The 13,955-nt window shown below is 40.7% G+C and overlaps 1 protein-coding gene across 2 annotated transcripts; it reads left to right on the top strand.

The window, feature by feature from the left end:
• The first annotated feature begins 1,172 nt into the window (after positions 1–1,172).
• On the top strand, positions 1,173–11,017 carry LOC129926441 (probable replication factor C subunit 1). Of its 2 annotated transcripts, none has more exons than XM_056030508.1 (3): positions 1,173–1,513; positions 6,362–8,125; positions 9,805–11,017. In XM_056030508.1, exons 2-3 carry the CDS (start codon positions 6,437–6,439, stop codon positions 10,360–10,362), a joined length of 2,247 nt encoding a protein of 748 aa, XP_055886483.1. In that variant the 5' UTR covers positions 1,173–1,513; positions 6,362–6,436; the 3' UTR covers positions 10,363–11,017. The 2 variants fall into 2 exon arrangements, with proteins under 2 accessions (XP_055886483.1, XP_055886484.1); XM_056030509.1 differs by lacking the exon at positions 1,173–1,513 and adding an exon at positions 3,476–3,544.
• Positions 11,018–13,955: the final 2,938 nt, after the last annotated feature.

Genomic DNA, 13,955 nt, shown 5'->3' with positions numbered 1-13,955 from the left:
TGTACACTTTATTTCTCCATAACTCAAGTTGAAACTTTAAACATTTTTTTTAAATTGTTCCTAACAAAACATGAAAGAAAAAAAATAATAACCAATTAGTCAATTAAATATTTTGTTTGATATAGAACAAGGGAAAAATTTCTACATTATTGAGAGATAGCCTATAGTTGTGAGTGTGGAGTTTTTCCCATTAGATAAGCTTTTTTTTTTTTTTTTTTTTTTTTTTAAAGAATATCTTATATTTTGCTTGTTCCTCTTGTTTCTTTCTTGTCTCGCTTAGCCTGAGGAAGCGTCTTCGGTCTATTTAAAACGATCCTGTCAAGTTATAACAATTATCTTTTATCTTATCTTATATAATACAGACGTTACTTCAAAAAAGAAGTACTGAAATAATAAGCTAGTAGGTCACCACGTGAATTAATCTCTAAAAAAAAAAATAAGCAAAGTATTCCGCTAAATACGCAGAATGTGCGAATTGTTCCGTGAAGGAAAAAGTTTTGGAAGTTTAGATGTTTATGCAATTTAATGCCAACATCCACAACACCCTTATGTTTTCTACAACGGATCGGTAAGGTACATTAGATTTTATGCCAGAGGTTCCACATATCTGATAGTTCAAAGTAAAGTACAATTCCACAGTCAGACCATGAGATCTATAGACAGATGTTAAGATCATCAGTTTCTTTGACCAACGGTTAACGAGCAGGGTGTCATGTGGTCAGCACAACGACCAACTAATCAGGGACCCATTAGAGTTAGGTGAACTCAAGGGCGCTCTAAAAGTTCAGAAATAAAAAAATCCCAGTCTTCATCGAGATTCGAACCGAGGACCTCAGGTTCGGAAACCAAGCTCCTAACCACTCGGCCAGCGCTTAACGCATGATGTTGGTGATAAAAAAAATCTATCACACGACCTTCTTAGGTTCGGGGCCTAGGGCGATCGCCCCTGTTCTCTTTCCTCTATTACCGCCTCTGTTGATATTTTTGCAACGCAGGTCAACCTCCATGTCTTCACACTCGATGAATTCATGTTTACATTAATGTCCCACATTCGAGGAATCGTTTGGAGGCTATCAGAGCACACCGTCGACACAGTCATCTTTTCAAAGTAAGTGATTTATTAATAACTAAGTTGGCTCCCCTGTTCAGTTCCACACACCACGCTTGCGAGTACATTTCAATACAGTATAGCCGAAGAATCAAACAGCAGACCGGTTTGGGTACATGCTTGATTGAAACTGGTTCAAGCTTCCCGGAACACACTCAGTGCACGACACGTTCCGAGTTAAAGCGGAAACAAAAATATATAACAGCTAACTAACTAGAATGCTATATAGCTAGGGGTGATAAGTAAGTTGTCACTTATCAATCAAGTGCATTCATCTCATTGAAAGTAACGGGTCTACACAGTGGGTTAAATGTTTTGATTCGCAAAGATACGAATCAAACCAATGAGTTTGTAGCAGACGTGATAGTCTCGTGATATTGAAGATTCATAAGACATTATGTTGAAGTAAGTTTTAAAAAATATTTGATTCCTTTATAGGCATACTTTCTTATGAATATGAAGTATATTTGATTTTGTGATGTATTCTTTTATACCAAGTAATCGAGTATTGTTATTTTCATTGATTTATACATCCCTGCAATGAGGCGTGGACTAGTAGGCCTACTGTGTCATCTATTTATAGCTTCATGAATAGTAATAATGAATAGTAATAATTATATGCCTAATAGTTATAATGGACGTTGGTCAACGAAGTGAATTAAGTCTTCTCTAAATTCACCTAGTCGTGCATGTTAATTAGGGACTTAAAATTTTTTGTTACTAAGTTATTGGTTTTCCTAGCCGATTCAGGCAAACCGTTGCATTTTCGAAAGGCAATAGGAAAAAAAAAGAGTACTTATAAGAATTCATCCTAGATTATGGAATAATAAATATGCCTTTATCTTTGTGTTTTTCCGAGTATTTTATTAGTTGTTTCTTTTTTGTATCAGTGTGTTGTGTAGGCTATTACTGATTCTTTTGTAGTCTTCTGCCCTGGAGTGTCTTTAATTTGAGTGAATTTTCTAATGGTGTCACTCAAGTCAAACGTGAATATTCGCTTGTTATAAATCTCATGGCTCTATTTTGTTGCGCCTGTGGTAGTTCCCTTATGTTTCCTTGAGTTGATGGATCCCAAACAGAGGATGCGTATTCTAATTGGCTTAACCAAGATTTAGATCTAGTAATAGCATTTCAGCTTTAATCTTGTTTGATGCTTTCATTGATTAAACAAAAATACTTTCGTCAATGTGGTGACTCAATAATAACTTTTCATTTATTATAAATTATAACACTTATTTTGAGTATTTAGTCTGTAACTGATTCGCTATCAATAAGAAAAATAGTTTTAACTAGTTTTAGTATTTTACTCTTAATGTTCGATTGGTTTGCGAGTCAGCCAGAAAAACCAGTGACTCGGCAGAATTTAAGTCATTGGTTAACATGCATGACTAGATTGACCTAGCAACACGCTTAGGGCGTAATCATCTTCTTTTTTGAAGTAACGTCTGTATGTTATAAGATTTGATTCAAATTTCTGTAATTCTTCTAATTCTCTGTAAAATTTCAGCATCTTGTGTGTATATATATATAATCTGCAAATGCATCTGCGATTGGTCGGTTAGGTAAATCAGAAAGAGTAGAGTGCCCATGACTATTCCTTGAGATACTTCTGAGTTTACTGTCATTATACTAATACCTAATTCTTTTTAAATAGTGACTGAAGGTTTGTTCCATCTTCCTTCACAACATTCAGTAAATTTAACTTCTTGAAATGCAACAAGCTATTTTTAGCTATGACAGGCAACAAGATCATGTTGCAAGAAACTAGGTGTTCCCAGATAACGTTCTTCAATAAATTCTTCCCTCGTATCTACACATCATTTGCACCTGGGACTAAAAGGATCAGTTCGCACTGTACTGGTTTCACCACCTTCATCTGTCCCTTAGTCTGTTGAACCCGTTGGGGCACCACACAATGTCTGCCTGGTCGTGCGGTTTGCACGCTGGACTGTCGTTCGGACTTATCGATGGTCCCGGGTTCTAACCCTGCCCCCCTCCCATCCCGTCGTCCTGCGGGAGGTTTGGACTAGGAAGTAAATTATCTTCAACTCTGAAGGAACACCCGAAATAAGTAAAACATTTTACATTTTACACAAGATCTGTTGATCTTTCTCCATTCCTCCCTGTCTTTGCCTTGGATAGAATTTCTTTCATTGGCATATATATATATATATTCTTTTATATTGTCTTCCTATCACTTTCTCTACATGTCTCTTCTTCTTTTTTCCTGGTACTGTTCCCTGAAGGAAGGTATTTTCGAGGTATGAAGACTTTGTAAAATGGCCCAAGAGTTTTAGTTTGCGTTTTTGACAGTAGTTAGGTCATCTTAGGGTCCAATGGCGGTACTAACCGTCTCTAATCTCTTTGTTTAGGGGGAGTCTTTAGGGGACCAGTGAGGCCGTCCACTCCAAGGTGCAGCATGCTGGACCATCAAAGGTACAACCCCTCATTAGTGCCCCCCTATGCCGGGAGAGATTGTAATTGTTTTTTAAAATTATTCTTATGAAATATGAGACGGGCCGAATTGTAATTTTAACTGAGTCGGAGTTAACCCGCGGGCCATAGTTTACCTATCACTACGCAGTCACATATGACATCAGTGTTTTCACTGAATCTGTTTTTTAAAGTACATTTTTTTTCCTATGTATAGCTTTTGGGTCCAATGCTGTTCAATAGGTTTGAAAAGTTAGTGCGGTTATCGTTCTTGATACAATTAATGAAAGATAGAGAAGCACTTACAAAGTGAATTGGTTTCCCATTGATATATTATTTTTAGAATCTATGTACGCATTTAAAGCTGTGGACAAAACATACGATTGAAACATGAAAGCTAAACAGGAAGATTGATAAAATCTCAAGAAAGAGCTATTCTGTATGCCAAAACGAACTTTCAAGAACTTGCCTGTATACCATCATCCTAATAAATCTAGTTAACATATCCACATTTGGTGAAAAAGTAGTCGGCCTTATAACGGAAAGGCAAAATATTATGTTTTTGAGTCCTGAGATTAAAAAAGAATGCAATATTTCAAGTAATTAGACACATAAGAAGTAATTTCAGTATTTAACTGTTACATCGATGGTTGAACATGAGCCAAAAACTTGAAAACTTTCTTACAATCCTTACATAGGCACATTTTCTTTAGAGAACTTGGCAGAATACATGACGTGTAGGACGTAATCATCTTCTTTTTTGAAGTAACGTCTGTATTTTATAAGATGGGAAGGATAGGAATTTAAGTCATGCTTAGGACGGACGTAATTATCTTTTTTGAAGTAACGTCTGTATTTTATAAGATGGGAAGGATAGGAATTTAAGTCATGCTTAGGACGGACGTAATTATCTTTTTTGAAGTAACGTCTGTATTTTATAAGATGGGAAGGATAGGAATTTAAGTCATGCTTAGGACGGACGTAATTATCTTTTTTGAAGTAACGTCTGTATTTTATAAGGTGAGATAAGAATGCTAAGCGAGCAGTGCTAAATCTGGCCACATTATTTATAATATTGTCTTTAACTTGCACTACTGACTAAATTATAGTACCTTGTATAAGCGCAGTTTGTATTAACTACTATATGCCTACCTGGCATTGATGGCAATAGAGATTGCCCTAAACAAATTTTTTACCATATTGTTTATTACACACATAATAGTGAATACTTAACAGTTAATTTGTTTCAAGTGACTTTTATAAATTACAATTTAACATAGCAAAGGGCTTAGCTGTCTTATTATAAGATACGAATGGGCGTTCACTTTATGAGATCTATACTTTTTAAAAACCTGAGATGCTTAAGCTGCTTGGCTACATATCAAGGGGGCTAGGCTAGCTATCAAAGGGGCTTGGCTACATATCAAGGGGGGCTTGGCTACATATCAAGGGGGCTAGGCTAGCTATCAAATGGGGCTTGGCTACATATCAAGGGGGGCTTGGCTACATATCAAGGGGGCTAGGCTAGCTATCAAAGGTGCTTGGCTACATATCAAGGAGGCTAGGCTAGCTATCAAAGGGGGCTTGGTTACATATCAAGGGGGGCTTGGCTACATATCAAGGGGGCTAGCCTAGCTATCAAAGGGGGCTTGGCTACCTATCAAGGGGGCTTGGCTACATATCAAGGGGGCTAGGCTAGCTATCAAAGGTGCTTGGCTACATATTCAGGAGACTAGGCTAGCTATCAAAGGGGGCTTGGCTACATATCAAGGGGGGCTTGGCTACATATCAAGGGGGCTAGGCTAGCTATCAAAGGGGGCTTGGCTACCTATCAAGGGGGCTTGGCTACATATCAAGGGGGGCGTGGTTACATATCAAGGGGGGCTTGGCTACATATCAAGGGGGGCTTGGCTACATATCAAGGGGGCTAGGCTAGCTATCAAAGGGGGCTTGGCTACATATCAAGGGGGGCTTGGCTACATATCAAGGGGGCTAGGCTAGCTATCAAAGGTGCTTGGCTACATATTAAGGAGACTAGGCTAGCTATCAAAGGGGGCTTGGCTACATATCAAGGGGGGCTTGGCTACATATCAAGGGGGCTAGGCTAGCTATCAAAGGGGGCTTGGCTACCTATCAAGGGGGCTTGGCTACATATCAAGGGGGGCTTGGTTACATATCAAGGGGGGCTTGGCTACATATCAAGGGGGCTAGGCTACATATCAAAGGGGCTAGGCTACATATCAAGGGGGCTAGGCTAGCTATCAAAGGGGCTTGGCAACATATCAAGGGGGCTAGGCTAGCTATCAAAGGGGCTAGGCTACATTATCAATGGAGCTTGGCTACATATCAAGGGGGCTAGGCTACATATCAAAGGGGTTAGGCTACATATCAAGGGGGGCTTGGCTACATATCAAGGGGGCTAGGCTACATATCAAAGGGGCTAGGCTACATATCAAGGGGGCTAGGCTAGCTATCAAAGGGGCTTGGCTACATTATCAAGGGAGCTTGGCTACATATCAAGGGGCAGAATTTTGTTTGCTGAGTTCTAAAGGCAGAACAGAAAACCTTCTCCTAGATAACCCATTCCCCTTCGGGTTTACACATAGCGCACTGAGCATGCTAAAAGCATGAAAGTAGTAAAAAAAAATATTAATGTTTCTGAAACATATTTATAACACGAATTTCAATCTCCGAATGCTTAAATTTCTAAGGTAAAAAAATTACAGTTTTCTTACTGTTCTAAGCAATCGACCATGGTAAGACTTGCAAAGCAGAGATCACAGAAAAAAAATGTACAGACTTTTTTCTTCTTGTCCACAGAAATGTGATAGATGGTGAGATGAACATTCCTCAGCTTTATGACTCCAGTACAAACGAGTTCTTTAGTACAGTAAGATGTTTGATAATGTTGCCAGAAGTAACAAAATAATGAAAGATTTCAAAATGGCTAACATGCGGACAACGTCAGGAACAACTGATAACATTTCTGTGGAGTCCCAGTCACCTAATATTAACCAACTGAAGTCTCTCTTCATGTCACCCACAGAGTTGCAGTCATCCACCTCAAAGAAAACAGCGACAGAAAGTTCTACCTCGGTGCCTGCACAAAACCTGCGAAAAAGTAATACAAAGAAAGTTTCAGAAACTTTCAAACCGAAATTAGAAAGTAATGACTCTACAATTGTCTCTAAGAGTTCTTTGATCAAACCGAAATCAGAAAGCAATGGCTCTACAACTGTCTCTAAGAGTTCTTTGATCAAACCGAAATCAGAAAGCAATGGCTCTACAAATGTCTCTAAGAGTTCTTTGATCAGACCAAAATCAGAAAGCAACGACTCTACGAATGTCTCTAAGAGCACATTGATCAAACCGAAATCAGAAAGCAATGGCTCTACAAATGTCTCTAAGAGTTCTTTGATCAAACCGAAATCAGAAAGCAACGACTCTACAACTGTCTCTAAGAGTTCTTTGATCAGACCAAAATCAGAAAGCAACGACTCTACGAATGTCTCTAAGAACTCTTCGAGCGAAACTCCTGATAGAGGAAGCGTACTCAACATGATTAAGTTATTTAATGTTCAAGATCCCACAGAAAACTCTAATGCTAATCAATCAGAAATCCTGATTGAATTTGGAGACGACATCACGGACACTTCCAAAGTTGGTGTCAGAAAACTTATAGAAGCTACCGAGAGCAAGAATGTAAAACCGTCTAACAATAAAATCAAACAACAAGACAAAAGAAACAATAATTGTTTATCTAAAACTAACCCCAGCCAATCAAATTCAGTTCCAGAAACAAATGTCAAGAAGCCTAAAATCTTAGAGAATTCGCAGAATCCGGTAGAGTCAGGGGACGTAACTACTGAGACCACCATTTTAGACGTACGAAAACTGATAGAGGCTTCAGAGTCCAAGAATGTCAAACCCTTTGATAATAAAAACAAGTCCAAAGATAATAGCAGCAAGAAACAAGTTCAATCCAAAACTGGTTTAAGCAAAACAAATCTGAACTTGGACATAAAGACTGAGACAACTGCTAATGTAGTGAAATCTAATATCAAAAACAACTTCGAGGCGAAAAAAGATTCTACTAAAGAAATGTCTCCGTGCAGTGAGCCAATGATAAACAACAAAGCGTCGCTTCTTTCCAATTCTCAGCTTGAACTTTTCTTGACATCGAAAGACTCTGAAGATTCAACAATTATAAAACCTTCCATGTTAAAAGGTGGGTCACGACCTGCAGCTAGTGAACAAAATGTATCCTTAGAGTCCAATGACGTAACTGTTTTGACATCTGAAGATCAAAAGACTGTCTTTGACAATGAAGTACCAGCAGACACAAACAAACAGACTAAGTTGTCCGTATCGTCTGATGAAAGTTATGATGATTTGACGGATGATGTCCCTTTGACTAAAGCCACTTTGCCGCTGTATATCAACTATCCTCCAAGTGCAGACAAGGGCAGTGTCATGGTACTCTTGTTTCATCAGATGGACCTGGACATTGTCGTCGCAGCCATCAAGAACAAGACGAGGAAACTGGTCAAGGTTGGAGGACAGATCCTAGCGTACAACCCACAGGTAGCTTTATATATCATTAAGTATTTTATATCCGCCTTCATTGGACATACACTAGCTTAAAAACCCACACTTAGCAATATACGTCATTAAATACTTTCTCTAGGACATATCACTTTCGCCTTCGTTTAATCAAGAATCTGCTAAACCGTTTGGGCACCTCACATGATCTTTCGATCGGTATTTCCCCATTCTTCTCTGTCATTTGCCTTTGCCTTGACTAGAATCTCTTTCGATGACATGCCCGCCCATTCTTTGATAGTGTCTTCCCATCGCTTTCTCTGTTTGCATCTTCTACAACAGTGCTTCCAAAACATTCATTAAATGCGTACCCCTTCAATCATTTTCTTAACCCCTCGCCCATAAAAAAGAACAATTATCGAAAATAATAAACAAAAAACGCCTACCCCCTACAAAAGGGTACGCGTAACCCGCTTTGGGAAGCACTGTCCTACGACATATGCTAACTTACTTTTCAGATAGCATGAAACGATATTTATTGATATACATAACTACTTATATCTCTGTCAGTTTTAACTTTCTCATTGACCAAGTCATTGTTTTTTTTTATAGTTTAGTTTTAAAGTTTGAACATTATTCAATATACAAAATAAGGCACTCTAATGACAAAACTAGAATAACCTCCTGATAATACATAACACCACTCTAAATCAAACGTAAGATTGTGACATTTTGTATTTTTGGTGTAATTCAACCTCTCTTTACAAGTTATCAACTCCAACAGTTTCCTATTATCGGTCCCCAACTCTCTGCATTTTATCAACCTTCCAACAATTCAGACACTTCAGTTATAGCATGTGAAAATACTTCTTAAAATGTAAATACAAAAATTAGCCTATAAAATCAAAAGTTATTTCCCTTTCTTACTTTATCTCATTATCTCTTCTCTGCCTGTGGGTCGCATCTGGTGCATGGGCCAGCAACCAGCTTCCTCAAGGTGTCTCGGTTCTGGGCGAGTCTTGCCCCTCTGCTCGGCATGAGCTTCCAAAACGCAACTAGCTCATTATCTCATCTCTGCATGTGGTCCCGTCTGGTGCATGGGCCAGCAACCAGCTTCCTCAAGGCGTCTCGGGTCTGGGCGAGACTAGCCCCTCTGTTCAGCATGTGCTTCCAAATCGCAATTAGCTTATTGACTTCCAAACGTACTTGCCATCGTGATTACCCACGTGATAACATAACAACAAAGTTATGCCACTAATTTACACATTCAGGACGTTCCTTCAGAATTAACTCTTTCTCTCCTAACTGACGATACCAGCGTTGATTCCACCAGAATATGGTAAATAATTACGGAGAGAAAAAGTTAAAGGTTACTACCTTCTAGCCCAAACCTCCCACAGGGCGGCGAGGGTGGCGGCGGGCAGGGTTCCAACCTGAGACTATTAAGAATATAATTCAATAGCCAAACAGTTAGCGACTCGGCTGGGGCAGTCATCCATGGTGAGAAATGACGATTCATCCCAAATTTGCTTTGACCTAAATACATACTATTATTATTTTGAAGTCCTAGTGGCATGACTTAGGGAACCAAATGTGTATTTGTAGAGATAACTCCCTGGACATAAAATAAATTTGTTTCACTATGTTCATTAGCAACATTTATTTAATTCATTTAAAACATGATAGTTATTTCATGTTTTTTTTTGTTTTTTTTTTTACAGTTGTTTATACTTCCGGAGGAGACCGACACCTCCGCCATCTTTATTTACTTCGCGTCCACTGACTCAGGCGTCACTTGGCTCGAGTCAGTAAAGGCTCGTGACTCACAGATCAAAAGTCTCTGCTGGGCCATGATTGGTGAGAACTCGGTCATCCGAGGTCGGCCCGCTCCTCCTTCCGCATACACGGCCTTGAGCATCACCCTGATGAAACGTGACGACACTTTCCAGGCCAGCTCTTCCTACACGGAGAAGTTCCAGAAGCTGAAGGAACAAGTTGTGGCTCCCATGAAAGAAAAGCACGGAGGCCGGACGCTTTTGTCGGCCCGAGGCGTGACGTTCGCAGCTGGAGACTGGTCCAGCCTGGGAGTCCAGGCGAACGAATTAAGCTTCGTGGTGACCCAGTGGCCAAGTCTAGAGAAGAATTTTAAGAAGTTCAGAAAGAGTTTCGAAGCCAATAAAGATTTGAGTCGTTTCTGTTCTCTCCACGAGAAAAGATTTAGAAAGATTTTAACCGCGGAGTTTGATATTGGGCAAATACAATTGGTTCAGTCGGAATAAACCGAATTTAAATGTTTTAGACGGAACAAAGTACATCTATTTCAGATGTTTTAGATGGAACAAAGTACATCTAATTCAAATGTTTTAGACGAAACAAAATATATCTAATTCAGATGTTTTAGACCAAAAACATTATAATTGGATAGTTGTGTGAAGTTCTAGAATTGCTATGAATTTGGTATTAATCTGGATGACTATAAAGGCCCAACATAATCCAACGATGTACTTTTGCTCTTCGATTAAATCAAACTCCTGAAGTGAAGAGTTTTTATGGTATGTGTAACAATTCACGGCCTGGTTCAACGTTTCACAGTTCATGTTGCACACCCTACCATGCGTGGAGGAACTCGCAACTTGATAAAATTTCATGTCTAAGACATCGACAGCCATTATTGACAGTTGTCAAGTCAACGTTGTTGTGAGGTCAATGAGGTTAAAAATATTCGTGTAGGATATCAATTACTTGTGATAAAAAGATAATCAAAATACGTCTTTTCTAGCTGCCACAGAGAGTTACAGGCAACAAGATTTTACAATCATAAGCAGCATAAAAATGCAGAGAAAGTTAAACAGAAAAAGACCTCATGTTTTTTTTTTAAAATTTCAATTTATTTGCAAACACCAAAGTATTTTTAAAGTAAATTTTCTACAATTAGATTTTACTTTTTGTTGTTACTTACAGAATCAATTTTTCTCTCTCTCTCTCTCTCTCCTTCTCTCTCTTTCTCTCTCTCTCTCTCGCTCCCTGTCTCTCTTTTTACAGTAAAGTCGTTTTATTATTATTTATATTATTATATTATTTATTTTAATATTTGTCACATAATCATGTCAGCTTCTTCATTTTTACAACTCTGTGGCCTATGACGTCTTCAGAGACTTCTTGTGTGACTAAGGTGGCCAATCCTGCGAGAGCTGCGAGCAAAGGTCTACAACTCATCTAAAATAAACAATACAAAGGTCTACAACTCATCTAAAATAAACAATAAAAAATCCAGTCTCAAGAAAAAAAAAAACAACTACAAAAATATAAATAACTAGAAAAATAAAGAAATATAAAAATATGCAACCGATAGAAAACGTTAAATAATAATTATACTTTATAATTTCCTTATATTTTATTCAATAAATGCCATCACTTGTAATACACGCAATGGTCACTTTTTCATAAACAAGACCTGTTCAAATTTAAACTGTAAGTACTCTATAACATTGCACACTATATAAGTAACTCACATTCCACACATATTCACTCTCTCAGTACCTCATAGCATTGCTCTACACCAGAACCAGTTTTTTTTATTACAAAGCTTATATCAAGTCACTCTGTCTGTCTGTCTGATCAAAGGTTTATAGACCTTATTTCTTCCACACCCAATCTCGGATCAAGTTGAAATTTCGCACAATTATTTCTTTTACTTGACAACACAAGAATCAATGGAAAAAAAGTTACCTATTGTTAATAAATTATTTTGTTTGGTATCTGGAACAAGGGAATTCCAGATCCCACCTCATCGTGGTTGTCGCGTGAACACCCCATGTGGGGGTGGCCAAGTGGAACTGGTTTTTGATTACAGGTTTTAAAGGCCGGGTGATCAATGTAAAATAAAACAGCCACACGTCTCCGCCCCCCACCGAGTGGGGGAGCATGGCTAACTTAGTAGCCACTGTATTCGGCTCACAAGGCTGAGTACGGGGGTGAAAAGACCGGAGCCCAGCGTGCTACGATACGGCGCGCCATAAACGTTGGGGGACCTCGGGGCCAGTGTTTCCGGAGACACCGGCATCGCACTAAGCCGCCACGCCGACGGCATTGGTAACGAACGTTGAAAGAGACGGTCTCCAAAATTTCCCCTCTCTCGAGGGCAAGCTCGCAGTGCCGACAATGGGTTCAGCGGTCTTGGACACCAGTCCAAGACATTCAGCTACTGTCTCAACGATTGGGACAGCCTATGTGTCTTACATGCAACCAGTCCGCCCCCCCGGGGCAAAATTTCTCTCTATCTATGCAAAAGTCAAGTGTCGAAAACGCGGGTATGAGCATTACCGGTCTAACAGGCTCCGACCACACAACGGCAACGATAGGTTTGTGGTCGAAAAATGTGCTACTATCGGACAAGAAAACGCGGGAGGAAACGGTTTCCTCTGGATGTGAGACAGGTGGCCAGCATCCCTCGGGTACGACGCCCGGGCCCAGCCCACTAACACAGAGCGCCACGATGGCCTCAAGCACATACGGTAGAGTCGTGCCCCACCAAAAGACCGGCAATATCATAGGATGTGAGACAGGTGGCCAGCATCCCTCGGGTACGACACCCGAGCCCAGCCCACTAGCCCAGAGCGCCACGATGGCCTCACGCACAAACGGGGGAGTTGTGCCCCCCACGAAAACCCGAAAGGTGACCGTACTAGGAGGCAAGACTAGAGGACGTGGTACACCCTCATTCACCAGAACCCGAAAGGTGAACGCACCAGGAGGCAAGGCAGGGGGGAGTGGTGCCCCCCCCACCCGGTTACGACCGAAGCAAACAGCTACGGATTATCCACCTCAATCTGAATCGGCAGTTCTCGCTGAAACGGATCGAGGTCTATACGATAGCAGAGCAATACGAGGCAGATGTCCTATTGTGCCAAGAGACTTTACGCTCAGACGAGGGGCCACCTCTTCTTTACGGCTTCACAGCCTACCGGTGTTCCTGCTCGAGGTGCCAGGTACTTGTAACGTTCGTACGTAATACGCTTACAGCCCGAGTAGTGGAATCCAGCGCCCCTGCGGGACCCGGTGGGACTGACACTTTGACAGTGGAGGTGTACAAACATGGTCAGCGATTCACATGCGTAAACCTATACAATCCACCTAAGTCTGAGTTGCAATTCAAACTGCAAGAGCCTTTTGGTACAAGGATGATCGTTGCGGGTGATTTTAACGCTAAGTCCCCAGTGTGGGGATGCGCGGACTCCGATATCCGAGGGCGCCGACTACTTGAGATATGTGACGAAACAAATCTGGTTGTTTTGCAGGGCAAAGACAGCCCCCCGACCTTTCTGCACACCGGGCATGGGGGTATGTCGCGGCCAGACTTGTCCCTGGTGTCAACTGACTTAAGGTCACAGTCAAGAGTGGACGTGCTCAACGACGTCGGGAGTGATCATCTGCCGGTCTTGGTCACAATCGAACTCGGAAAGCTCAGCGTGAGTACCCCATATACAGAACCAAAATGGGTGTATAAACGTGCTAACTGGGATCTGTTTAGGAGTGCATCGGATGTAGCTCTGGACGGATTGGATATCCAAGCAGATTGCATTAACCGGACTTACGGACTCTTTGTCGAAGCCATCTTAGGTGCTGCTCGAAAAGCTATCCCGAGGTCCTACGGGGGGCGCAAGTTTAGTCACTTTTGGTCTCCCGCACTGGCACGCCTAATCCGACTAAGGCGGGCTGCACGCAGGCAGCATAGTCGTCGAAAAACCGATGAAACCAGAAGAGCTTACAACAAGCTAACGGCGGAGGTAAAGGAAGCCATTGCGGAGGGTACGAGACAGAAGTGGGCGAAGACATGTGCTAACCTGGATCTTGCGGACGGACGACAGGCATG

The sequence above is a fragment of the Biomphalaria glabrata genome, chromosome 5, assembly GCF_947242115.1.
Source record: "Biomphalaria glabrata chromosome 5, xgBioGlab47.1, whole genome shotgun sequence".
Classification (NCBI taxonomy): domain Eukaryota; kingdom Metazoa; phylum Mollusca; class Gastropoda; family Planorbidae; genus Biomphalaria; species Biomphalaria glabrata.
Note: the sequence above shows the minus strand (reverse complement) of the source record. Positions and strands in the feature narration are given on the sequence as shown.